The sequence below is a fragment of the Mandrillus leucophaeus genome, unplaced genomic scaffold (assembly GCF_000951045.1).
Source record: "Mandrillus leucophaeus isolate KB7577 unplaced genomic scaffold, Mleu.le_1.0 Scaffold1063, whole genome shotgun sequence".
Classification (NCBI taxonomy): Eukaryota; Metazoa; Chordata; class Mammalia; order Primates; family Cercopithecidae; genus Mandrillus; species Mandrillus leucophaeus.
Window position 1 is genome coordinate 1,033,366 of NW_012098799.1, and position 24,834 is coordinate 1,058,199.

Genomic DNA, 24,834 nt, shown 5'->3' on the forward strand with positions numbered 1-24,834 from the left:
GGGCTCAAGCTATCCTCTTTCCTCAGCCTCCTGAGTAACTAGTACTACAGGCACATGCCACCATGCCTGGCTAATTTTTTTATCTTTTTTGTAGAGACAGAGTCTCACTATATTGCCCAAGCTGGTCTGGAACTCCTGGCCTCAAGCAGTCCTCCTGCCTCAGCCTCCCAAAGTGCTGGGGCTGGGATTATAGAGATGAGCCACCACATCAGGCCTTGGTCTTTTTTTTTTTTTAATTTTTATTTTCCATACGTGTAGTTTATTATGATCAACATGATAAAACTCATCTAGTTGCATTTTTTAGAGTACATGAAAGATTTTATAGTAAGCTTTAACATACTTGTAAATGTTTACAGCCACTTTATAAAAGTAAATCAACTCTTCTTTTTTAAAATCAACTTTTTTATTTTTGTTTCAGTAAAATGATTAACCTTTCAGTTCCTGATACCATTGATGAAAGAGCAATCAACAAGAAGAAACTTACACCCTTCATCATTCAGGTATGCATTGTTCTCCCCTCCCTTTAACATGAAATTACTGTTTGAGGACCTGTTCTACAGACTTCAGCTTCCACACTCTGTAGGCTCCCAATCAATCCTTGTAAAAACTGTTGAGTGTGGGATTGTTATCCAAATTATACAGACAGAACTGGGACTCAGAAAGGTTTCTGAGCTTGCCTGAGAGTAATGTTGGAACTGAGGTTCAAATCCCATTCTAATTTCAAAGCCCCATGTTCTTTTCATTTCATAATGTGTTCAAGCACTACAGAGATAAGCAGAAGTATATAAGCTCTTAATTAACTGGTGTGATTAAGGAATGGAGCATTTTTTTTCCTATCAAGTGAATATTAGATTATTAGCAAAATCCCCTCAGGGAAGAGCACCTCTTGGGATGTGGACATTGATAACTTCTAAAACTCTTTGGGGCATATGCAGTACTGATTGTCTCTCACCCATTTGGGCATTTTTGGGATGATAACACTTTACTCACATGGATATATTTACTGTGGTACTCAGCCTTTTCCTTTAGTGCCAGCATACTTCAAAAGGTACCAAATAAAAATACAAAGTTAACTTCTCCTGAGGTTCTGCAAAAGGCAATAGCAATAAGGCTGAAATTTGTCTTAGCTAGGCTTTCTAACACAAAAATCTAGAATTTGTTTTTTGTGACACATATATGGATGAAATTAATACAGGTATTAATTTCCTCATTGAATGTTATTTTCAGTGAAGGGAGAAAGTAGACTGCTAAAAAATGGAAAGGTCAAGAAGCAAGTGTGTAATTTGGCTGTCTTGCAGGAAAACTTGAACTTGGCACTGAACTCTGCTTCTGCCATTGGGTGTCACGTTGTGAACATTGGTGCAGAAGATTTGAGGGCTGGGAAACCTCATCTGGTTTTGGGACTGCTTTGGCAGATCATTAAGATCGGTTTGTTTGCTGACATTGAATTAAGCAGGAATGAAGGTAATGGAACGCAGTCATTCTGGAAGTTGTTTATTGGTTATTTTTTTCTAGTCATGCAGACTTTCATGCTCTCACTTAATGGAGGTGATTAAATGGTGATAACTAGAATGAACATAAGGTAATGCTATAGAGTTATTCAGGAAAATAGTCTAATTACATGACTCTCTTCTTTACTAGTAATTCACATTTGTCTGGCACTTTACAGTTCATTTTGCAATAATGACACAAAAGCACAGAGAGATTAAGGAGCTTTCCTGAAGTCCTCAAACTTGATTATTTTTTTCTGTTCTGCCTACACAACTTCTACCCCATTACCACCCTCAGCCCCACCATTTTGCACCATCTTCTTTTTTGGAGACAGGGTCTCACTCTGTCACCCAGGCTGGAGTGCAGTGGCACAATCACAGCCTGGCTAACATGGTGAAACCTCGTTTCTACTAAAAATACAAAAAATTAGCCAGGTGTGGTGGCACGCATCTGTAGTCCCAGCTACTCGGGAAGCTGAGGCAGGAGAATTGCTTGAACCCGGGAGGCGGAGGTTGCAGTGAGCTGAGATTGTGCCATTGTACTCCAGCCTGGGTGAAAGAGCGAGACTCTTTGTCTCAAAAAAAAAGAAAGAAAGAAAGAAAGTAAAACGAAAAACAACCACAAAAAAAATGTAAGGTTGCAACCGGGTGTGTTGGACCACGCCTGTAATCCCAGCACCTTGGGAGGCCGAGACGGGTGGATCACTTGAGGCCAGGAGTTGGAGACCACACTGGCCAACATGATGGAATCCCGTCTCTATTTAAAATAGAAAAGTTAGCTGGGCATGGTGGCGTGCGCCTGTAGTCCCAGCTAGTCGGGAAGCTGAGGCAGTAGAATCGCTTGAACCCGGGAGGCAGAGGTTGCAGTGAGCCAAAATCATGCCACTGCACTCCAGCCTGGTCAGTAGTCCAAGACTCTTTCAAAAGAAAGAAAAGAAAAAGAAAATATAAGGTTGAATTATATTCCTGTTAAAATAGGCTTGAGCCTTCAAGAATTAGTTGATTAATTATACTTAAATACAAATACCACAGTGTTTCTAGACTACTTTAATCAACAGGTTAAGTAAAAGATTCCCAAATGTTAAATATCTTTCTCAGAATCTTTGACTTTAATCACAAGGCTAAGTAAAAGATTCCCAAATTTTAAACATTTTTCCCCAAATCCTTGACTTTAGAAGTGTTAAATAAGAACAATTTATACAAACATATGACATAATGTGAAGCTTCCATTAAGCTTAAAGGCCATAACCTCATTTGGTATTTGGAATGTGAAGAATAACAGAGAAAAGAATAAATTGTAGTATTATGTTATTATATATATTATATATTTATCTTTTTGAGTAGATTATGAGTATCTTGAAACCAGGAGCTATGTCATAGTAGTTTTTGCACCTCTATTACTTAACAGTGTCAAAAGACTGAATGAACTTGGCATGACCATTATTATGTCATATAATGACTGTGGGATTTTTTTTTTTTCTTCTAGCCTTGGCTGCTTTGCTCCGAGATGGTGAGACTTTGGAGGAACTTATGAAATTGTCTCCAGAAGAGCTTCTGCTTAGATGGGCAAACTTTCATTTGGAAAACTCGGGCTGGCAAAAAATTAACAACTTTAGTGCTGACATCAAGGTAACTGTTCAAAGAGCCACAACATTTTGGGGGGATATGATAGCTGGAAGATTTCATCCCAGCTTAACAGAGGGAAAATCCTAACACTGTATCACCAAGCCTTGTTGCCTCTTGGCCCTGAAAGTAGATTTTAGAAGAGAAGTAGAGCCAGATAAGGAGCATTAGCACCTATGTTTTATTTTGTGGAAAAAGGTAAAAATATTATGCTAATTTATCATTATAATGCTAATTTGTTATATTCTGCCGATTGTTAAACATGGAGTATTAAAGAATAGGACATGACTATTCCATTCTTAACTGCCTTTCCCAGGCCTCAGTGTACCTGTTAGTAAACACACCTAGAAGAGAGAGGAAGGGCCTCACGATTTCCTCTTAACCATTTTTATTTGGCTTCTCCTCTCATTTTATCCTACCTTTAGTTGTGAGTTCCTCGAGGATAGTGATGAGCTCTTATTTATGTCTGTGTATTCTACCTCAGCCCCTGCTCCAGGGCCCTCCTACTAAAGCCAACCTATAACATAGTATGTGGCACATACAAGACCCTCATATTTCTTGCATTGAATTGAATTTTTTTTTTACTCACTGTTTATCATGAGCAGTGGGGGAAAACTAACAATGGAGGAAGACATTTATTACATGTTGCCTTTGGCTTCTCATGCAGAGAGGGCCAATATTACCATAGCAAACATTGTGTGGAGTTCTCCTTAACTGCCTTAATTCTGACTGACATCCAGATGTTGGTACACAGGGAAAAAACTTAAGGATCTTCATCAGACGTTACTGACCAGCAAGGCTGTGAAAACAGTACTATGCATAGGCGATCATATGATTTTGTTCAGTGATGAGAGGAAGCAGTGAGTTGCCTGTACTACTGATTTCATCCATGAAAATTAAGAATAGCCCCAAAATTATAAGACCAACTGACCCTGCCCTCTCTTGTAATTATACAATATGTTTGGCCAGGTTTGTTGTTGTTGTTGTTGTTGTTACAGGGTCTCACTTCGTCACCCAGGCTGTAGTGCAGTGGTGCTAACATGGCTCACTGAAGCCTTGACCTCCCAGGCTCAAGCGATCTTCCTACCTCAGCCTCCCAAGTAGCTGGGACTACAGGTCCACACCACCAAGTCCGATTGATTTTTTTTTGTTTTTTTGGTTTTTTTTTTTTTGAGACGGAGTCTCGCTCTATCGCCGAAGCAGGAGTGCAGTGGCGCCATCTTGGCTCACTGCAAGCTCCGCCTCCCAGGTTCACGCCATTCTCCTGCCTCAGCCTCCTGAGTAGCTGGCACTACAGGCACCCGCGACCACGACTGGCTAATTTTTTTTGTATTTTTAGTAGAGACGGGGATTCACCATGTTAGCCAGGATGGTCTGGATCTCCTGACATCGTGATCCGCTCGCCTCGACCTCCCAAAGTGCTGGGATTACAGGCGTGAGCCACCGCGCTCGGCCATGAATATTTTTAAAAAGGAAATAATTGTTTGGTAATGCGGAAACCAACTTCCAGTTTATCTGTATTCAAGTTCAAATTTTCACCTGTAAAGCCCTTTTCAGGGTACTAAATACAGATTTTGCTGGGTCTGCTCTTTACTTGTTCTTCTCAAGACCATAGGTTTAGATTATAAATTGTTTATGTAGCTTTAGCAAGTAATTGGAAGTGAAAGCACTTTCACAGCTGTAGTACACTATTCCTTAAGAGGTAAATGCTATGCCCCCACGAATGATAGGATCGGAGTTGGCTATTTAAGAATTGCTCTGAAATAGCTTTCAATCACCTGATTTTCCCCATTCTTAGAATCATTTATGGCACCAAGTTTCAAACTCACTTGGGTAGCTGATTTAAAAGGCACCTTTCTGGGCAGCTCCCAGACATTTATATTTGGTAGCTCAGGAATTGGATTCAGTAATTCACACATTGAGCAACTTCCTCAGGTGTTAGTATGCACACAGACTATGAGAAACACTTCTTCATAGCCTGTCTGGACCTTCAAAGCCCAGTAACAGGAAACTATTAATATCATACCTGGAAGGTGGCCTTCACATATGGCAGGATTAAGGAATCTTCACTTAAATTCCTGTCCTCTAGCATTCCAAAGATGCAGGAATTTACTTGGCACGTGTGTGAAGGCTCTTAATAAGCGTTTGTGCGAGTACAATGGTTTTCAAGCTGTGTTTTGTGGAGTTGTCCACACAACCTGAATTCATGTTGACTGTGAGCAAACCCCATTGTTTTCAGTGTTGGGATTCTAAGAAAACAACATTCAAGTGATTTAGTCCAGGGGTTTAAAACGAAAAGAGACGTTTGTTTTTTTAAGTACATTCAGATCATAGAGGGTTCAGTGTTATTTTAGCAACTAAAATGTTTATCATTTAATGCTTTTGTCATTTAAATTTACAATTTAATACATCTATAACATAGCTAATCTCTTCTTCATAGGTGTGGTATATTCATTATGCTTTGTAATGGTATAACCTGTTTATTTTCTCTTTCTTCTATGCTTCCTGGATTTCTGCTCTTCTACTTTTTTAAATGCTTGTTTTGTCTATCAAGCTTATTGACTTCAGTAATTCAGTGAAGGTACAGAACTGGTTATATGTTTATTAGCATTATTGTATCGATGACTTTAATAATTGTGAAGTCATGTCAAAATCCAGTTCATCCAAATGCAAGACAGATATAAGGCCAGATAGATGGACTTTTCTGGGGAAGACACCTGTTAAATTAGAAGGCAGAGAGATTTGTGCCATATATTCTCAAAAAGTCCAATGCAAATAGGCTTCCAAACATGGGACAATAGGATACATTCATTCCTTGTCACTGTGATCTCACTGACATTTTCAATTCTTTGTAGGATTCCAAAGCCTATTTCCATCTTCTCAATCAAATCGCACCAAAAGGACAAAAGGAAGGTGAACCACGGATAGATATTAACATGTCAGGTTTCAATGTAAGTATAAGTGCTCTTTTGAATTCTACAATCTTCCAAAATTATTGTCAATTTCTTATAAATACAATAATTTTTATATTTGTATGAGGTGGAGTTGGCAATTTTAAGCATTATTTTAAAATGTATTACTGTACATGTAATTCAGAGGCCAGAAAACTAGCTTTTATTTATTTTGATTGTTAGTGAATTCCATCGTTGTTGTGGTATTGATTTATGTGAATGGCATAAAATATTCAAAACAAGTATGGGGAAATAAGCAACTAGAAGGTAACCTTTTCCAAGTATTTGGATTACAACCACAGTAATAGATTTAGTGACTGTATATTCATATATACATATATTCATATTCCTGTGTTGAGAGTAATGTGATTATGTTTTACAAACTCCCAATCTATGAAATCTAATTTAAGGAATCACTCTCAGAGACCATGTTCCCTGGTTATGTCACTAATTTGTTTAGTGACCTTGGGCAAGTTCCTTCTCAAAATTGGATTTCACTTTGTTCATCCATAAAGTAAGGAGTTAGACTGGACTATTTAGTCTCAAGTTTCTAGGAATCTGTGGTTTTTGTACCCATTAGATATGGAATGCATGCTACTAATTAACAAAATCCATATATCTATCCTATTATGCCATAGGATGGAGTGGATTACATTGGCTAAACCATTTTTATGCTGCCCTTACCAGAACTGAATTTGTAACTGACTTGTGTGCTTATATTTCTGTCTGTATGTTAAATGCAAAACTCTTCAGCTCAGGTCACTCTTGGTAGGAATGAGGGGCCATCTTGTCCAAGAAGGGAGCTGTCTGGGATGGCTAGCCATGTGATCTGATACCAGGGTAAATGGCATCAGTATACTAACTGATTCTGATACACCCCTTCTCTAGTCAATCCAATTGATCTTAAAACACTCTTTTGTCTCTTCCCTCTTCAGAATCCGACAAGGATTCTTCTGTTGACTCTAGAATTCAGTCTGAAATGTTCTGCTTGGCACTCACCCTACAAATCTTGCTCTAAAATCTATCCAGTGTTATTTCCCCAAAAGTCTGTATTCCCCACCCCAACCTTCCTTCCCAGCACCACCCAGGTACCTTTGCTCATGCTATTCTCATGGTTTTCAGTGTCCTTCACCTTTTTCCGCTTTACACCTTCTTTAGGGCCTTTTTTTTTTTTTTTTTTTTTTTTTTTTGAATCGAGGTTTTGCTATGTTGCCCAGGCTGGAGTGAAACTCTTGGGCTCAATCAATCCTCCTGCCTCGGCCTCCCTAAGTACTGGGATTACAAGCGTGAGCCACCACGTCCAACCAAGGCCTAATTTTAACTCTGAACAGTTTCACCTTTTTTCAATTTCAGTTTAACTTTTTTCTCTTGATCTTTGTAATGGAAAAAATCCCTTCCCTTCGTCCTAACTTTTTTTTTGTTTGTTTGTTTGTTTTTGAGATGGAGTCTCGCTCTGTCACCCAGGTGGGAGTGCAGTGGCCGGATCTCAGCTCACTGCAAGCTCCACCTCCCGGGTTCATGCCATTCTCCTGCCTCAGCCTCCTGAGTAGCTGGGACTACAGGTGCCCGCCACCTTGCCCGGCTAGTTTTTTGTATTTTTTAGTAGAGACGGGGTTTCACCGGGTTAGTCAGGATGGTCTCGATCTCCTGACCTCGTGATCCGCCCGTCTCGGCCTCCCAAAGTGCTGGGATTACAGGCTTGAGCCACTGCGCCCGGCCCGTCCTAACTTTTTTAATCCTTCAGTTCCCTGAGATTAATCCTTGGTCTTGCCTTCCACCATTCTCCCTATGCTCAAAAGAAATCAGTAAAAATAGATTCTCTGCTTCTCTTCAATTCAAGCAACAGTTCACAAGCATTTCCCTTGGGATTTGAACATGCACTGAATGAAGGTATCTATCTTCTCCCTCAGCCAGGGGAGCCGACTTCCACAGCTCAGCACAACTTCCTCTCTCTCTAGCTGGCTCTCCAACAGTGCCCTCCTTTCCAGTTCCTTCTGCTGCATAACACAGCCCCAGAGGTTCCTGAGTTCCAAGGAGTCGACTTTGTCATGAAGCTCATTGACCTAATGCACAGTACCCAGAAGCCTCATTGAAGTTCAGCTGAGAGCCAGTAGAGAAAAGGAGAAACTCCAAAGCAGAAAGTAGTAAATCAGCAAAACAAAATAAGCCAGGTTGAGGAGAACGAACCCACAATTTACAGAAAATGAACACTATTTTCTAAATGAGACTTAAGTAGGACTACAGTTAATACCCTTTCACATTTAATAATTAGTAGAGATTCATTGTAGATAAGTACATTTGAAAAAAAATTTTAACATAATTCTACTGAAACTATCTGAATATTTAACTTGAGATGGCTTAAAAGGAGAATTGAAGCTGTTTTCCTATTGAGAAGGAAAAAAGGAAAAGTGGAACTGGAGAAAGTGAAGATGGTGAATGTATATGTTTTCTCTACAGATTTTCAGACAAAATCTGGGAGTTTCCCCCAAGCTTTTACATAACTTCTTTCTTAATGCAATTTAGTTAAATGTACTCTGTAGTTTGTTATGTGATCTGGCGCCATCTAGTGTATATTAAAAGTACTGCACCTCTAACAGCGCTAACTTTTTTTTTTTTTTTTTTGCATTCAAAACAATTTTATAATAAGTACCATATGTTGGCTAAAAGAAAGTAGAACTGTATACGCAGACTATGATTGTGGGGACATTTTATACATTTTTAGTATGGCCTTTGAGAAAGTCTTCCTATTTTGTTTCAACAGGAAACAGATGATTTGAAGAGAGCCGAGAGTATGCTTCAACAAGCAGATAAATTAGGTTGCAGACAGTTTGTTACCCCTGCTGATGTTGTCAGTGGAAACCCCAAACTCAACTTAGCTTTCGTGGCTAACCTGTTTAATAAATACCCAGCACTAACTAAGCCAGAGAACCAGGATATTGACTGGACTCTATTAGAAGGTAACTAAAAACCTCTCAAATTCGAATATGTGGGACTATAGAATAGAAATACATAGGCCGTAATGATTTTACAATCTAGACTTAATAAGTTTTTTTATATCTGCAAGAAGCAGATGCCGGTGCTGAGTAAAAACTGGCAGAAAAGGATGATACAAGTGAACTTTTTAAGTAAAGTAGTCGAGGCCAGATGCGGTGGCTCACACCTGTAATCCCAGCACTTTAGGAGGCCGAGGCAGGCAGATCACCTGAGGTCAGTAGTTTGAGACCAGCCTGGCCAACATGGTGAAACCCCGTCTCTACTAAAAATTTAAAAATTAGCTGGGCGTGGTGGCACATGCCTGTAATCCCAGCTACTCGGGAGGCTGAGGCAGGAGAATCACTCGAACCTGGGAGACGGAGGTTACAGTGAGCCGAGATCATGCTATTGCACTGCAGCCTGGGCAACAAAGTAAGACTCTGTCTCAAAAAAAAAGAAAAAAAAAAAGTAGTCGAGTCACTTAATGTAAAGCCACTTCGTAAATCAGTATTTAGTTTTAATCTTTAGGGTTAGACCACTTTTTAATCCTCTCATCAGGAAAAAGTGAACATATGCATTCAGTTTGACCTGTAAATTTAGTATATATTTATGTTTCATTCATCCACAGTCAGTGTAACTGGAACTAACCCCAACTCCTTTTACCCTTACCTCCTCAAAAAACAAATGATAATATATACTAAATTTTAAGTTTTGGAAAGGCAGAGTTTACCTTTTCCAGATTATATATGCATGAAGTATAGTCTATAAAAATTAAGAAATGCGGCCGGGCATGGTGGCTCACGCCTGTAATCCCAGCACTTTGGGAGGCCGAGGCGGCCAGATCACCTAAGGTCAGGAGTTTGAGATCAGCCTGGCTAACATGGTGAAACCGTGTTTCCAGTAAAAATACAAAAAATTAGCCGGGCGTTGTGGTGCGCGCCTGTAATCTCAGATACTCGGGGGGCTGAAGCAGGGGAATCGCTTGAACCTGGAAGGCAGAGGTTGTAGTGAGCTGAGATCGCACCACTGCACTCCAGCTTGGGCAACAAGAGCAAACCTCCATCTCATAAATAAATAAATAAATAAATAAATAAATAAATAAATAAATAAAGCAAATAGTAATTCATTGAGTATCCACCGATATTTCTATAAAACCAGTAACTAAACTGATAACATCAGTTACTTTGAGGGATGCAGATTTGAGGAAATATTGGAGAAAGATTTGAGGAGACTATAAAAAGTTCATAAACCTCTAAATTGCTTAACTGGTTAGAATAAGGTTGTATTCTTTAATTTTAAAATAAGTTCAAATTTGAAAAATAAGCCTGTATCTAGAGAGAATGTATGTACTTAGGAGAATGCTTGGAAACTCGTGTTATTGAAAACTTCTAGATCTGAATAGAGAGAGAAAATAATCTAATATGTGGATTGGCACTGTATGCACATGCATAAAGTGTTCAGTAAATTTTGTGAATATTCTTAACAGGAGAAACTCGTGAAGAAAGAACCTTCCGTAACTGGATGAACTCTCTTGGTGTCAATCCCCATGTAAACCATCTCTATGCGTAAGCCTGCCTACTGCTATTGTAAACAATTATGAATGTCATGAATGAATGTTAAATAATGACAGCTCTAAAGATTTTCTAGATATTAATTTGTAGCTATTATTTATATTGGAAAATGTCGAGTGGTGATTTCCATCATTTTCCGAATACACAGAAGCTTTAATTATTTATTTACATGATCATTAACTGTAAGTGATGGAATATTCAAATGTCTTTATAGTACCCTAGGGAGCAAATACTTTATATTTTGAGACAGATAGCCGTTCGGGAGGCTGAGGCTGATTACTTGAGCCCAGGAGTTTGAGGCTTCAGTGAGCTATGGTTGTGCTACTGTACTGCAGCCTGGGCAACAAAGTGAGATCCTATTTCTAAGAGGGAAAAAAAAAAAAAGAAAGGTAAAAAAGAAAGAAACAGAGACCAGGGAATCCTTTAAGTAGACCATCCACAACAACTCGGGGACTTTGGCTCACTCTTCTCTCAGCCTGGAACGTTCTTTGCTCGCATATAATGGCTTATACCCTTACTGTATTCCAGTCACTGATTCAAAGATTTCCTGACTACCACCTGCTACTCTGTAACCCCTAACCCTAGTTCCTTTTTTTCTTCATAGCACTTACATATACCCGTAAAATTGTTTATTGTCAGCAAAACAAACAACACCCCGTATTGTTTGTTTATCCACGTACTTGTTTATTGTCTATCTCTCTGACTCTAATGCAAGGACAGGAATTTTCGTCCTGTGGGCCCAGCCTCTAGAACAGTGCCTTGCTCACAGTAAGCTCTCAATAAATACTTATAAATGAATTGGATGGTCTTAGCTCTATTTTCAGAACAGATTGATAGACAATATGAGTCTTAGGTATTATTTATGGTTTTATATATCTTGTTTGACAATGTAGTGTTATTGTTTTTAAGGAAAGTCAAGTCCCAGCTTCCTGAAAACACTGATTACATTATTTTTAAATCATTAGTGACCTGCAAGATGCCCTGGTAATCTTACAGTTATATGAACGAATTAAAGTTCCTGTTGACTGGAGTAAGGTTAATAAACCTCCATACCCGAAACTGGGAGCCAACATGAAAAAGGTAGATAATTAAGTTGCTGTGTATCTTTGTTAGAGTAGTTTTATTCTCGATTCATTCCTTTGTTTCTAAAACTCTTGACGCTGAGCTTCTTGAGTACAAAAACTGTGTCTTATTTGTTTTTGTGTGCTGATACCTAGCATTATACAAGACACACACACACGTATGCAGATTAAACAAATGGAAGTCTTTAACCATTTACTCTTGTGCCTTTGCAGCTAGAAAACTGCAACTATGCTGTTGAATTAGGGAAGCATCCTGCTAAATTCTCCCTGGTTGGCATTGGAGGGCAAGACCTGAATGATGGCAACCAAACCCTGACTTTAGCTTTAGTCTGGCAGCTGATGAGAAGGTATAGTACACAATTTTAACTGTTTAGTCTTTACTATCACAGAGGTCTGTGATTTAGTCCTTACTGTGTTTAATAAGTGAACATGTCAATGACTACACTTTTGAAATATGTTGTATTTATACTCCAAAATGAGTTTAATTAATGAATATATGTTGGATGTTAAGTGGGAGATGCTTCCTTGCAAGTTAGGCAGCAGAACTATGGCTAGTCCCTTTTTTAAAACATAGGAAGCCTGACACATAGATTTCGACCTCATTTTGTGTCAGTGAATTAAAAAATTGTCAGAACAAAATTATGAACATCCTCGTGCTCATTTGAAAATAAAGATCTCTCTCTGTAATGCTGATGAAGATCACCATAATGCTGAAAAGCATTCATTATGACTGGGCACCAGCCAAAGCACAGCTTATTTTATGCCATTACCACTATTGGAATAGTACAAAATGTGCCTGCAGTAGGCCGTTGGACCTGCTCATTAAAGCACTGTCAATCTGCTCCTCTCTCACCACTACAAAGGGTAGAACAGTAGCAAGCCACTACAGCTTAAAATATTTTTTTCACATAGTGTGACTCTCTTTCCATGAAATCTGTAGTCCTTGAAATCTAAGGAATATTAAAAGTGGAACATAAAGCATCTTTCTGATGTTTGCATTTTTCTTCATAAAGTAGATTGTGACGTTTTCTTCTGCTGCTTCTCTTAGATACACCCTCAATGTCCTGGAAGATCTTGGAGATGGTCAGAAAGCCAATGATGACATCATTGTGAACTGGGTAAACAGAACGTTGAGTGAAGCTGGAAAATCAACTTCCATTCAGAGTTTTAAGGTCAGAATCCATATTTGACTATTAAATATTATGTTTGCGAGATAACATCTATCATTTGGGAAGGCAACCTTTGGCTTCTTTGTGAGTGAGAATTATTGTTGGACTAATGGCACGATTCTTTATTAATTCACTGGGCTTTGTTTTGGACACTTGATGTAAGTAAGCACATGTTAATTTGTATGTATCAAAATTCTCAGATTTGTTCTCCTTTCACACTAGGACAAGACGATCAGCTCCAGTTTGGCAGTTGTGGATTTAATTGATGCCATCCAGCCAGGCTGTATAAACTATGACCTTGTGAAGAGTGGCAATCTAACAGAAGATGACAAGCACAACAATGCCAAGTAAGGGAGACTGCTAATAGCATGAAAAGAACACAGCTTTGCAGCTGGACAGATCTGAATTCTAATTCAGGTTCTGCCATGTAAGAGTGGTGTCACCTTGGGAGAAACCTCTTGGAGCCTCAGATTCCTCATCAGTAAACTGGGGGCAATAATACTTACCTTAGAGATTTTATAAAGATTAAATTTTTAAAAATTATAAGAGCCTAGCCTTGTACTTGGCCTACTAGGTGCTTAGTCAGTTGTTGCTTCAGTGGATTACAGAAATAATGTAGCATGTATTTTAATGCAAATCAGGTAAAACTTTACAACAAGGAAAATATGAGCTTAAGGTGTTCACCTGTCTCATTCTTTTTTAAAAAACACATTATCCAACTTATGTCTCTTTTACTATACATAGATCATTCTTACTACATTTGTTGAATTTATCTTCGTCAGTTCCCATATTAACAGAATGCTTGCTAGCCCTCCACAGAAGACTATAGTTTCTTGCATTTCAACAATATTCAGAAGGTCTTTTCCACCAGCCTATTTCCTTCTTCACCAAAGACGTAGAGTGTGATCTGGCTTCACGGGTGACCCATGAAAACTTTGCTAGTTAGACATTGAAAATCCATCCACAGTCCTGCATTATGGAATAGCTAAGAAGCATTCTTGCAATACTTTGGAGTTAGGCACATTATTTTTTCCTTGAAAAATGTTTCTAGCAGATATGATAAAGGTCTAATACCCACAACATATCAAGAACTCTTGAAATCTCTTTTTCTAGAAACTCGATGATTTAATTATCTTTAAAGATTCTGGTTCCAACACACCTAGAAATGCTTCATGGATTAGTTGAGATGTGTTCCTGAAAATTCCCCTACCTGCACATCTCAGTTCTTCTGTCCCTTCCTTTGTCTACCTTTTCTAGTTTTTGGTCCAGCCACTCTGTCCATGTGCCATGTAGACTGTCTCCCCTCTCATGAATATTTGGAAGTATTCATTGCATCTGCCTAACAACTTGGGTTTTGCATCTAGCATGATTTTCCACCTCATATCTCTAAGATCACATGAGTGTGCAATGAGAATATTAACATGGATTGTATAGACAGCCTAGGTAATTATATATATATATATATATAAAAAGTTGGTGCTTCAAGCTTAATTCTCACCTCACATTGGAGAAAAAGAGTGAATAAATATTATTGACCCCAAATAATAGAGCTTAAAAACCTACTATAACTTCAAAGTGAAATCAAAACCAAAATCAGCCGGGCGCGGTGGCTCAAGCCTGTAATCCCAGCACTTTGGGAGGCCGAGACGGGCGGATCACGAGGTCAGGAGATTGAGACCATCCTGGCTAATACGGTGAAACCCCGTCTCTACTAAAAATACAAAAAACTAGCCGGGCGAGGTGGTGGACGCCTGTAGTCCCAGCTACTCGGGAGGCTGAGGCAGGAGAATGGCGTAAACCCGGGAGGCGGAGCTTGCAGTGAGCTGAGATCCGGCCACTGCACTCCAGCCTGGCCGACAGAGTGAGACTCCGTCTCAAAAAAAAAAAAAAAAAAAAAATCAAAATCAAAAGAAAACAAAAAACAAAACTGTTCTAATTGGAACTATCAATATGGAATTTTTACATCCCAGCATGATAATCATATATGAGGAAATAGATGTCTTACGTGGTGTCCTTAACTGACAAGAATTTCATCCTAATTTTTTTCCCCCTAAAATAGGTATGCAGTGTCAATGGCTAGAAGAATTGGAGCCAGAGTATATGCTCTCCCTGAAGACCTTGTGGAAGTAAAGCCCAAGATGGTCATGACTGTGTTTGCATGTTTGATGGGCAGGGGAATGAAGAGAGTGTAAAATAACCAATCTGAATAAATCAGCCTTGCTTCCAGGTGCATGATTCGCAGGTCAGCTATTTCCAGGTGAAGTGCTTATGACTTAAGGAACTCTTGCCCATTCAAAGGACTTTTCATTTTGATTAACAGGACTAGCTCATCATGAGAGCCCTCAGGGGAAAGGGTTTAATAAAAACAACTCCTCTTTCCCATAGTCAGAGTTGGATTTGTCAGGCACGCCTGAAATGTGCTCATAGCCAAAACATTTTACTCTTTCTTCCTAGAATGCTGCCCTTGACATTTCCCATTGCTGTATGTTATTTCTCACTCTGTTATCTTTTGCCCTCTTAGAATGTCCCTCTCTGGGGACTCGCTTAGATGATGGGATATGAATATTATTAGACAGTAATTTTGCTTTCCATCCAGTATGCTAGTTCTTATTCGAGAACTATGGTCAGAGGGTATTTGGATATGAGTATCCTTTGCTTATCTTTGTAGTACTGAAAATCTGCCGAAGTAACTGGCTGTGCAGAATGTAATAGAAGCTTTTCTTATTCTTTTATTCTTAAGATCAGTATCTTTTTACAGTATTCTTTCTACAGGATCCTTTTTTGTACATTTAAGAATATTTTGATTACATTAAACAAGACTGCTGATTTTGCTACTTTTTTTAAGGGGTCTTCAAGTAAGTAAAACATACATCGTAGCTAGAAGAAAAATGTACCTTAAATTTGCATCTTCCCTCTCATACCCAAGCTGTAAACAATTGAAATATTTTGTCTTAAATCACTTGGTTCAGTACATGCTTATTTGTTTTAAAGCCTGTATCATCAAACTCTCTCTCTCTAAATTTAAAATGCTGTTGAATATGATACTTTTGAGGAGAGAATGTGCTCAGAACTTAGACGGGATTTAGTAGGCCGAGTATGCTAAGTGTACAATATATTTTTTAATTTTACACCTAAAACAAAGAACTGTGGTCACTAAAAATAAACGTATATATGTAGGAATTAATGTACTCTTGCTTTGTCAAGCTGTTTGCTATAGTTTCCAAGGTATTATGTTACTCTAACTCTGAAAAGTGATGTAATCTGGTAGCAATGTAGTAATTCAAATAAAGGCATTTACATAATAATCAGTTTCTTCATGCTTTTGTCTCTTAGGAAGTATGACAATGTTTGTCAGGAATTTTTCTTTTCGTTTTTCTGATGTATTCTATAAAATGGTGTTTGTTAAATTTGAGTTTTGGGAGCAGAATTAGAGGTACTGAATTAAGGACACTACAAATGAAGTAAAAGGGTTTTCTCCAATTTACCAAAATTTCTTTATCCAGTTCCTGCTTTTTTTTTCTTTTCCACCTCCCTCAATCTTTTCAATGTTCTGTGATATACATATCCTGAAACAGTGGGGATCTGAACAGTCACAGAGGAGAAATGGTTCATGGTAGATCTTCGCAACCTCATCCATATATGACATTTTTGGCTGGATAATTCTTCGTTGGGGTCGGGGGAAGGGGCTACCCTGTGCATTGTAGGAGGTTTAGCAGTATTACTGGCCTCTACCCACTAGATGTCAGCACATCCCCAGTCGTGTTGATCAAAATTGTCTCCAGAGATAACCAAATGTCTCCTGGGTGGCAAAATCATCCCTTGTTGACAATCAGTGCCCTTTTAAGCCTTTGTGTGAATGAGTAATATAAGGTGTAGTCTACTGAGGATTTGGTTACGTAGTGATACTATATAATATTTTGCATTGAAATTCTGAGAGATGGAAAGACCTTTTTAAATATCACCTGAATTCCAAAGACATAAAATAAAAAAGGGATACATTTGACAACTCTACTTTTGCAAATATATATGAATAATTAAAAAGATCAAAATATAGATAACTTAAAAAGTGAGTTCAGTCTCAGATTATAGATTCTTTTAATATAAAAGTAGAATTTATGAGTGAAAAAAAGACAAATCTGCAAACATACTAGGGTAACTGATGAAGTAAGGACAATTATATCTTAAGACCTGTCTTATGCCTTGAACCTGCCATACTCATTCACGTTCGTCTTCGTCAAAGTACAAAGGTTCTTCTCTATAAGCCCTAACGCCTTGAAGTGCCTCTTTAACAAGATAGGAAAGATATATTCCATGTGGCCCTTTCTTCAAAAAAGAAGCTGATTTTTTGTGTGGTTCACTGTACAGGGCCCACAGCCTGTAGGAGTGTATGATGGGGTAGTTAAGTGTTCATATAAAGCAGTGGGCCTGACACACGATTTTTTTTTCCTCCAAAAACTAATTGCAACAAGTAAGAATGTGGACCAAAATTAGCAATACATTAAGAATTCTGCCGGGCGCGGTGGCTCATAACTGTAATCCCAGCAATTTGGAAGGCTGAGGCAGGTGGATTGCCTGAGCTCAGGAGCTCAAGATCAGCCTGGGCAACATGGTGAATCCCCATCTCTACCAACATGGTGAATCCCCCATCTCTTCCCCACATACCTGTAACCTCAGCACTTTGGGAGGCTGAAGTGGGAGGATTGCTTGAGGTCAGGAGTTAGAGACCAGCCTGGGCAACACAGGGAGACTCCATCTCTAAAGTTAGCTAAGCATGGGGCTGGGTGCGGTGACTCAAGCCTGTAATCCCAACACTTTGGGAGACCAAGGTGGGTGGATCACCTGAGGTCAGGAGTTTGAGACCAGCCTGGGCAACATGGTGAAACCCCATCTCTACTAAAAATACAAAAATTAGCCAGTCATGGTGGTGGACACCTATAATCCCAGCTACCCGAGAGGCTTAGGCAGGAGAATCACTTGAACCCAGGGGACAGAAGTTGAAGTGAGCCGAGATCATGCCACTGCACTCCAGCCTGGGTGAAAGAGCTAAACTCCATTTCGGGGGGGGAAAAAAAAATTAGCTGAGCATGGTGGTGCATGCCTGTGGTTCCAGCTACTTGGGAAACTGAGGCAGGAGGATCACTTAGCTCAGTTGATCAAGGCTGCAGTGAGCTGTGATCGAACCACTGCACCCTAAGCTTGGCTGCAAGACTCTGTCTCTTAAAGAAAATAAAGATGATATTCCCCTCTATCCTAATATGCTGAGAGATTGATTTTTTAATTTTTGTCATGAGTGGGTGGGTACATTTTATCAAATGCTTTTTCTGCATCAATTTATATCATCTTAAGGTTTTCTTCTTTACCCTATTGATACAGCGAATTACATTGATTAGTTTCCAAAAGTTGAACAAACCTTGCATGCCTGAATAAATCCCACTTGGTCACAGTGTATAACTCTTACACATTGTTGAATTTTATTTGCTAATATTTTATTGAGGATTTTTGTATCTAAGCTCAGAATGACGTTAATTTTTATTTAAATGTTTGGTGCAAGTCTCCAGTAAAACTGTCCAAGTCTGGAGATATTTCTTTAATGGTTATGGGGCTATTCAGATTATCTATTTAATCTTGATTGCGTTTTGGGTGGCTTTTGAATTTTGAGGAATTTGTTCACTTCTTCCATGTTGCTGAATTTGTGAACATAAAGTTTTCGTAGTATTTCCTTAATTATCTTTTTAATAGCTGCAGCATATGTAATGATATCTTCAGTTTAATTCCTCATAGTGGTGATTTATGTCTTCTCTCTTTTTAATCTTTGTCAGTCTTGCTAGAAGTTTATCAATTTCATTACTTTTTTTTAAGAACTAGCTTTTTGTTTCTTTGTTGTTTTTGGTTTTCTATTTTATTGATGTATGGTTTTATCTTTATAATTTCCATCTTTCTGCTTTGAATGTGTTTTGCTCTCTTTTTTTGTAGCATCTGTCCAAGACAACCATAAAAAGCCACTAACCTCAATAAACTACTCATACAGAATTATCTATTTCTCCTTTCAGCCAGATCAGGGTTTTTTTTGTTTTGTTTTGTTTTGTTTTGTTTTGTTTTTGAGACAGAGTCTCACTGTGTTGCCCAGGCTGAAGTGCAATGGCGTTGGCTCACGGCAACCGCCGTCTCCGGGTTCAAGCAATTCTCCTGCCTCAGCCTTCTCAGTAACTGAGATTACAGGTGCCCACCACCACTCCCAACTAATTTTTTCTTTCTATTTTCAGTAGATACAGCGTTTCACCATGTTGGCCAGGCTGGTCTCGAACTCCTGACCTCAGGTGATCCACCAGCCTTGGACTCCCAAAGTGCTGGGATTATAGGCATGAGCCACCGTACCTGGCCACACCCTGCTCAGTTTTTATGTATTTTGAGACTGTGTTGTTTGGTGCTTACACATTTAGGGTCACCATTTCTTTTTGGCTAATTGATCTTTTTCTGATTGCATAATGTCACTCCTAGTTCCTAGTAATTTTCTTTGCTCTGTATTCCACTTTATGTGATATTAATATAGCCTAGCCATTCCTGCTTTTTAATGTTTACATAACTGTCAATTTCTATTCTTTTATTTTCGACCTGCATTCATTATTCTTGAAGTGAGTTTCATGTAGATTGCATATAGTTGGGTCATGTGTTTTTATCTGTGTTTTAATTTTTTGTTTGTTTGCTTTTTGTTTGTTTGTTTTGAGACGGAGTTTCACTCTTGCCGCCCAGGCTGGAGAGCAGTGGCGTGAGCTCAGCTCACTGCAACCTCCACCTCCCAGGTTCAAGTGATTCTCCCGCCTCAGTCTCCTGAGTAACTGAGATTATAGGCATGCACCACCATGCCCGGTTAATTTTGTGTTTTTACTAGAGATGAGGTGTTTACTATGTTGGCCAGGCTGGTCTCGAACTCCTGACCTCAGGAGATCCACCCGCCTCAGCCTCCCAAAGTGCTGAGATTACAGGTATGAGCCACCACGCCTGGCTGTGAGCCACTGCACCCAGCCTTAATTGTTAATAGTTAGACATTATTTACTTTGAAAGTAATTATTGATATGTTAAGGCATAAGTGTACCATTTTATTATTTAGTTTATGTTTGCTTGTTCCACTTTTTGTCCTTCTGTTCCCTGCCTCTTACCTTTTGGTGAGTCACTTGAACTTTTTTTAAAATTCCATTTTGATATGTCAGTAAGTGTTCTTGAATATAGTTCTCTTTTTATTTTTATTTTTTGAGACAGTCTTGCTCCGTCACTCAGGCTGGAGAGCAGTGGCACTATCATGGCACCACTGCAGCCTCAACCTTCTCCCAAGCTCAAGCGATCCTCCCCTCTCAGCCTCCTGAGTAGCTAGGACTACAGGCACTACCACCACATCCAGCTAATTGGTTTTGTTGTTGTTGTTTGTTTGTTTTGGTAGAAACCAGGTTTTGACATGTTGCCCATGCTGGTCTCTAACTCCTGGGCTCAAGCAATCCTCCTGCCTTAGCTTTGCAAAGTGCTAGGATTACAGGCGTGAGCTACCTCGGCCAGCCAAATATGTCTTATTTTTTAAGGACTTGCTCCAGGTGTTAGTGTATACATATGTACCATATCACAGTCTATTACTAAGCAACATTTTAGCACCTCAAGTGAAGTACCTCACTTTCATTTAGATCACTTGACTTTCTCTACCTGTTAAATAAATATAAATGTTTTAAGCAGTTTCTCTACATACATTGAGCACCGTGTTATATGATATAAATCTGGCTTCAACTCTCAAATAGCACCTTTAAAAAGCACGAAGAGAAGCTTAGTTTATTATATTGACCTCTATCATAACCATTCTATTTTTCTTTCTTTCTTCCTGGGGTCTCAGCATCCTTAGGTTATAGTTTCCTTTCTCTTTGGAAAACTCCCTTTCGCCTGTTAGCCATTGTTTAATAATAGGTCTTCTGGTAAAAAATTCTCTGAGGTTTACTTCATCTGAGAAAACCTTTATTTCCCTTTCCGGGACTCCTTTTACAAGGTACCATGAGTTGAGTCTTACTTGCTACTAGACCTTGGTGAGCTTATCAAGAGTCTAGACTAGAATCTTATCTCTCACACTGAGAAATGTCACATACTTGATAAAATTTAACCTTCTTAGTAAGTGACTTTGTGATCTGATTCCTGTCTATCCTGGTTTCCTACTACTCAATGCCATTCCCAAATTGTGTACCCACAAATATACAAGCACACATTGCACACATTGTTTACACACACACACACGCGCACAATTTTGACTGTCTAAGATGCCAGTAAATTTGAGCCACTTTTTTTAGCAAGAGATATACAAAACTCACATGCTCACACTAACTCTGCATTTACACTGTTGTTGCCTATACCTTGAACTGGAGTTGGAGGATGAAATGCTATCACGATATGGTGTGAGGAACCAAATGGCCAATAACTTAAATACGCACAAAGGTCTCTCATTTATTTTAAGCAGAATGTCTGCTAATTCTGTAAGAATATATGTGTGACTTGAATGGTTTGCATCTCATTAATATTTAATAGATTTGGCTGATCATTCTCCCTTGATCACACACTATTCTCCAGCTACTGCCACTTTTCTCTACTCTCCCTTCCATAAAAACTTCAAAAATTAGTCTTTATTTATTTATTTATTTATTTATTTATTTTTGAGACAGAGTCTTGCTCTGTCACCCAGGCTGGAGTGCAATGTGGCATGATCTCGGCTCACTGCAACCTCCGCCTCCCAGGGTGGCTGGGATTACAGGTGCATACCAGCACATTGGGCTAATTTTTGTATTTGTTTTAGTAGACACGGGGTTTCACCATGTTGGCCAGGCTGGTCTCGAACTCCTGACCTCTAGTGATTCGCCCAGCTTGGCCTCCTAAAGTGCTGGGATTACAGGTGTGAGCCACCTCACCTGGCCTGAAATTAGTCTCTACTTTCTATTTCCATTTCCTCTACTCTCAATCTCTCTTGGATCCACTATAATTAGGTATTTTTCCCTATGTGAACAGTCATATAGCATGTATCAGAAATTGTGGGTGCCCAGTGACCATTAAGTTCATATGAGAGAAGAAAGGTTGAATACTAATGAGCTAAGCATCCTTTTTTTGTTTGTTTGTTTTTGTTTTTGTTTTTGTTTGCTTGTTTTTGGAGACTGAGTCTCGCTCTGTCGCCCAGGCTGGAGAGCAGTGGCGCGATCTCGGCTCACTGCAAGCTCCACCTCCCAGGTTCACGCCATTCTCCTGCCTCAGCCTCCCGAGTAGCTGGGACTACAGGCACCCACCACCACGCCCGGCTAATTTTTTCTATTTTTTAGTAGAGACGGAGTTTCACCGTATTAGCCAGGATGGTCTCGATCTCCTGACCTCGTGATCCGCCCATCTCGGCCTCCCAAAGTGCTGGGATTACAGGCCTGAGCCACCGCACCCGGCCTAGCATCCATTTTTTTAGGTTAAAAAATCATAACTGCAAAGGAGGGAAATAATAAAGCAGAAAATAATAAAATAGGAAACACATGATAAAGCAGATGAATAAACCAAAATTTGGCTCGTTGAAAACCTTAATGAAATGTATAAACTTTAGCAAAATTGATCACGAAAGAAGAGAAAAAGAATGAAAAACATTAAAAATAAAAAAGGTCGGGCGTGGTGGCTCACGCCTGTAATTCACTACTTTGGGGACGCCAAAGTGGGAGGATTGCTTGAGTCCAGGAGTTTGAGACCAGCCTGGGCAATATACTTCATCTCTACAAAAGATGTGGAAAAATTAGCCTAGTGTGGTGGCATAGGCCTGTAGTTCAGCTATTCAGGAGGTGGAGGTGGGAGGATCATTTGAGAATAGAAGGCAGAGGTTACTATAAGCCAAGATCACTGTACTGCACCGTAGCCTGGGCAACAGAGGAAGACTTTGTCTCAAAAATAAAATTAATTGAAGTTAAAAAAATTTTTAAGTAGATATGCAGATAACTGGTAATAAAAAGATATGAAAAACTCATGATAGGCTGGGCACGGTGGTTCACACCTGTAATCTGAGCACTTTGGGAGGCGGAGGCAGGCAGATGGCTTCAAGTCGGGAGTTCGAGACCAGCCTGATCAACGTGGCAAAACCCAGTCTCTACAAAAAATACAAAAATTAGCCAGGTATGGTGGCACACATCTGTAATCCCAGCAACTTGGGAGGCTGAGGCAGGAGAATCGCTTGAACCCAGGAATCGGAGGTTGCAGTGAGCCGAGATCATGCCACTGCATTCCAGCCTGGATAACAGAGCAACACTCTGTCTAAAAAAAAAAAAAAAAACCATGATAAAATTGCAAATTTGAATGAAGTGGGCAAATAACTAGAAATGCAATATACTGTAAAAGACTCAATAAGTAATAAAAAATGTGAACAGTTTCATAACTCAAAATTTTCATCTGTATTAAAAATCTTCCAACAAAGAAAAACATGGCGACCATATGATTCTACTATTGAATTTTGCCATTCAAAAAATAATAATAATTCTCACGCTGGGCGTGGTGGTTCACACCTCTAATCCCAGCACTTTGGGAGGCCAAGGCAGGTGGATCACCTGAGGTCAGGAGTTCGAGACCAGCCTAACCAACATAGTGAAACTCCATCTCTACTAAAAATACAAAATTAGCTGGGCCTGGTGGCGCATGTCTGTAATCCCAGCTACTCAATAGGCTGAGGCAGGAGAGTCACTTGAACCTGGGAGGCAGAGGTTGCAGTGAACCAAGATTGCACCATTGCAGTCCAGCCTGGGCAATGAGAGCAAAATTCCGTCTCTTAATTAATTAATTAATCTCATCTTTAACGAAATCTTTCAAAGTTTCAAAGTCTGGAAAGACAGGTGAAAGTCCACGCCTCATTTCATCAGGCTAACATGTAACCTTGTTAACAAAACCAGAAAAGGAAAGTATTAGAAAAGAATTACAGGGTAATCAGACTTATACTTGTAAAAATTCTAAACAATATTGGCAAACCTACTGCAGAAACACTTTTTATTATAAAAAGTGATGTGAAGTACATCATGGCCAGAGTGGTCAGAATAAGTATTGGCTAAAGTTCGAAATGCAGCAGTTAATGGTTTAGAGGAATCGCTCTGCTGTGGAATCCCAGACATCTTGCACATCTCCTCATAGACCTTATATGCAACGTGCAACCACATTCTGACCCAAAACTTGCCTAGAACATGGAAAGATAGAGTCTTCTAAAGAGCTGTCACAAGGATATTTCTGTTCTCTCTCCTTACCTTGTGAGAGACGCCCTATATTGTGGGAGGCTGCTATGAGCAGTTTTTCATTCAATTTTCTCGTTCCAATGAAGCATGGGATTTTCCACCTTAATCTCTTTTAAGGTACAGTGGAAGTCCATAAGACCACTTAGTTGCATTCTAGAGTTGGCTCTTCAGCAACATAGTGACCTACCACTCCTGTTGTCTGTTGCTTGGCCCTCTGGTTCAATATTTTCCTGTGGAACTGGGGTTGCACAGAGCTAAGACCATGCTGATTGTTTTTGCAGTCTGTATAAGTAACACATTGTCTGAATCTTTTAGGGCTCATTGTCTCTTTATTAGCCAAATCTGTAGAAGTGTGATAAGCCTACCTAGCAGCTGTTATCAGCTGGTGCTTAGGAAATGCTTGATTTCTTGACACATGATGATGGGAAAGTCTGGGAGTGGTGGCTCAAGCCTGCAGTCCCAACAATTTGGGAGGTTGAAGTGGGAGAATCGATTGAGCCCAGGAGTTCGAGAACAGCCTGGGCAACATGGCGAGACTCCATCTCTACTAAAAAATACAAAAATTAGCTGGACATGGTGGTGCCAGCCTAGAGTTCTACCTACTCTGGAGGCTGAGGCAGGAGGGTCACCTGAGCCCAAGAGGTGGAGGTTGCAGTGAGCTGAGATCATGCTACTGCACTCCAACCTGGGTGACAGAATGAGACCCTGTCTCAAACAAAA

At 39.4% G+C, this 24,834-nt stretch overlaps 1 protein-coding gene across 5 annotated transcripts in view; it reads left to right on the forward strand.

Moving 5' to 3' along the window:
• The window catches only part of PLS3 (plastin 3), a 95,096-nt gene extending 78,931 nt beyond the window's left edge, over positions 1–16,165 (forward strand). For 3 of the 5 annotated variants that reach the window (XM_011984467.1, XM_011984474.1, XM_011984481.1), the window contains exons 6-16: positions 419–500; positions 1,299–1,464; positions 2,977–3,119; positions 5,969–6,064; positions 8,826–9,021; positions 10,524–10,602; positions 11,574–11,688; positions 11,904–12,037; positions 12,739–12,862; positions 13,082–13,206; positions 14,919–16,165. In XM_011984467.1, coding sequence (XP_011839857.1) covers positions 419–500; positions 1,299–1,464; positions 2,977–3,119; positions 5,969–6,064; positions 8,826–9,021; positions 10,524–10,602; positions 11,574–11,688; positions 11,904–12,037; positions 12,739–12,862; positions 13,082–13,206; positions 14,919–15,051 — 1,393 coding nt within the window. In that variant the 3' untranslated portion in view covers positions 15,052–16,165. Of the gene's footprint in view, positions 1–418; positions 501–1,298; positions 1,465–2,976; positions 3,120–5,667; positions 5,695–5,968; positions 6,065–8,825; positions 9,022–10,523; positions 10,603–11,573; positions 11,689–11,903; positions 12,038–12,738; positions 12,863–13,081; positions 13,207–14,918 lie in introns of all 5 variants that reach the window. The other 2 variants (XM_011984457.1, XM_011984462.1) reach the window with 1 other exon arrangement.
• The last annotated feature ends 8,669 nt before the right edge of the window (positions 16,166–24,834 follow it).